The sequence below is a fragment of the Sinocyclocheilus grahami genome, unplaced genomic scaffold (genome assembly GCF_001515645.1).
Source record: "Sinocyclocheilus grahami isolate Dianchi unplaced genomic scaffold, SAMN03320097.WGS_v1.1 scaffold14672.1, whole genome shotgun sequence".
In the NCBI taxonomy this organism is placed as follows: domain Eukaryota; kingdom Metazoa; phylum Chordata; class Actinopteri; order Cypriniformes; family Cyprinidae; genus Sinocyclocheilus; species Sinocyclocheilus grahami.
Window position 1 is genome coordinate 2,320 of NW_015515434.1, and position 1,121 is coordinate 3,440.

A 1,121-nucleotide genomic window follows, 5' to 3' on the forward strand; every position below is an offset into this window, starting at 1 on the left:
ATATATATATATATATATATATATATATATATATATTGTATATATCTTCGAAAAAACATCTGCAAAAGCAACTCTAGTACATAATAATAATAATGTTGATGTTCATACCAAAGCATCTGAGATTTACCAATCAAAAGATAAATAGTTCAGAGTGATATGCAAGTTTTTGCTGGCTATTTCCGACACTCAGTATAAAGATGAGAGAAGCTACTTTTGGTCTGAAACCCAGGTACCTTAAGGCCCTCCCGCTGAAGGTCCTGTGCTAAGTCATGACAGAGATCTCTGCACAGGGAATACTGCTCCTCTGCATCACTCATCTCCACAAACGTCCTAAAAGAAAGAGAGAATAGAAATAACACAAATAAATTGAGGGAAGGTAGAAACAGAATGTTGATTTCAAGTTTACAGACATGTTTGGATCTGAAACATGTGGTGAAGACTGGAGAAAACTTAGAGCAGATTACCTCTCAGTGCTCATGCTTTTTCTTTCGGAGTCCCTGAAACAAAAGAATATTTTTCCCATGAAATATTAGAATAAAACTCTTATTCTGAATCCAAAAAAATCACTATGCAAAAATTTGACACTGCAAGACTAAAAACCCACACCTCTCGATACATGTGGAGCCCAAACCCAAAGATATGTGAAGGAAATTATGCCAGGAGGTTCCCGAAAAAAGCAGGGAGAGTAGTGCCATCTGCTGGCCCAGTTGGTCACAGTTGACAATACCCAAAGCAGTCAGCATCTTCTCAGTAACCTTGCCAACACCAGACACCTGGAATAAATATACAACAATATTAGGCCACATTAATGAGCTATAAGACTGTTATAGATAAACGGGTCAGACATACCTTTCTGACAGGAAGATCCTTCATAAACCCCATCACAACTTGTCTCTCAGGAGGAATTCGGTACTCGCCATTGGGCTTGTTCTTATCACTGCATACTTTTGCAAGCATCATGTTTGGGGCAATGCCTATAAGAGAGATCAAACAAGGAAAAACATACTCTTTATTTCTTAAATAATGTGTGAAGACTGTACTGTATATGCTTACGTTTGCAATTTAAGTAGGGCTGTGCCGTAGTTCACTGACAAGCTACACAAAATCGCAGGCGATTCATT

The 1,121-nt window shown here is 38.0% G+C and overlaps 1 protein-coding gene across 1 annotated transcript in view; it reads right to left on the minus strand.

Moving 5' to 3' along the window:
* The window catches only part of LOC107579148 (DNA polymerase kappa-like), a gene marked incomplete at both ends in the record, with an annotated part of 5,338 nt that overhangs the window by 2,316 nt on the left and 1,901 nt on the right, over window positions 1-1,121 (minus strand). The window contains 5 exons of the mRNA XM_016265008.1: window positions 234-330; window positions 465-497; window positions 607-773; window positions 850-974; window positions 1,079-1,095. Coding sequence (XP_016120494.1) covers window positions 234-330; window positions 465-497; window positions 607-773; window positions 850-974; window positions 1,079-1,095 — 439 coding nt within the window. The remainder of the gene's footprint in view (window positions 1-233; window positions 331-464; window positions 498-606; window positions 774-849; window positions 975-1,078; window positions 1,096-1,121) is intronic.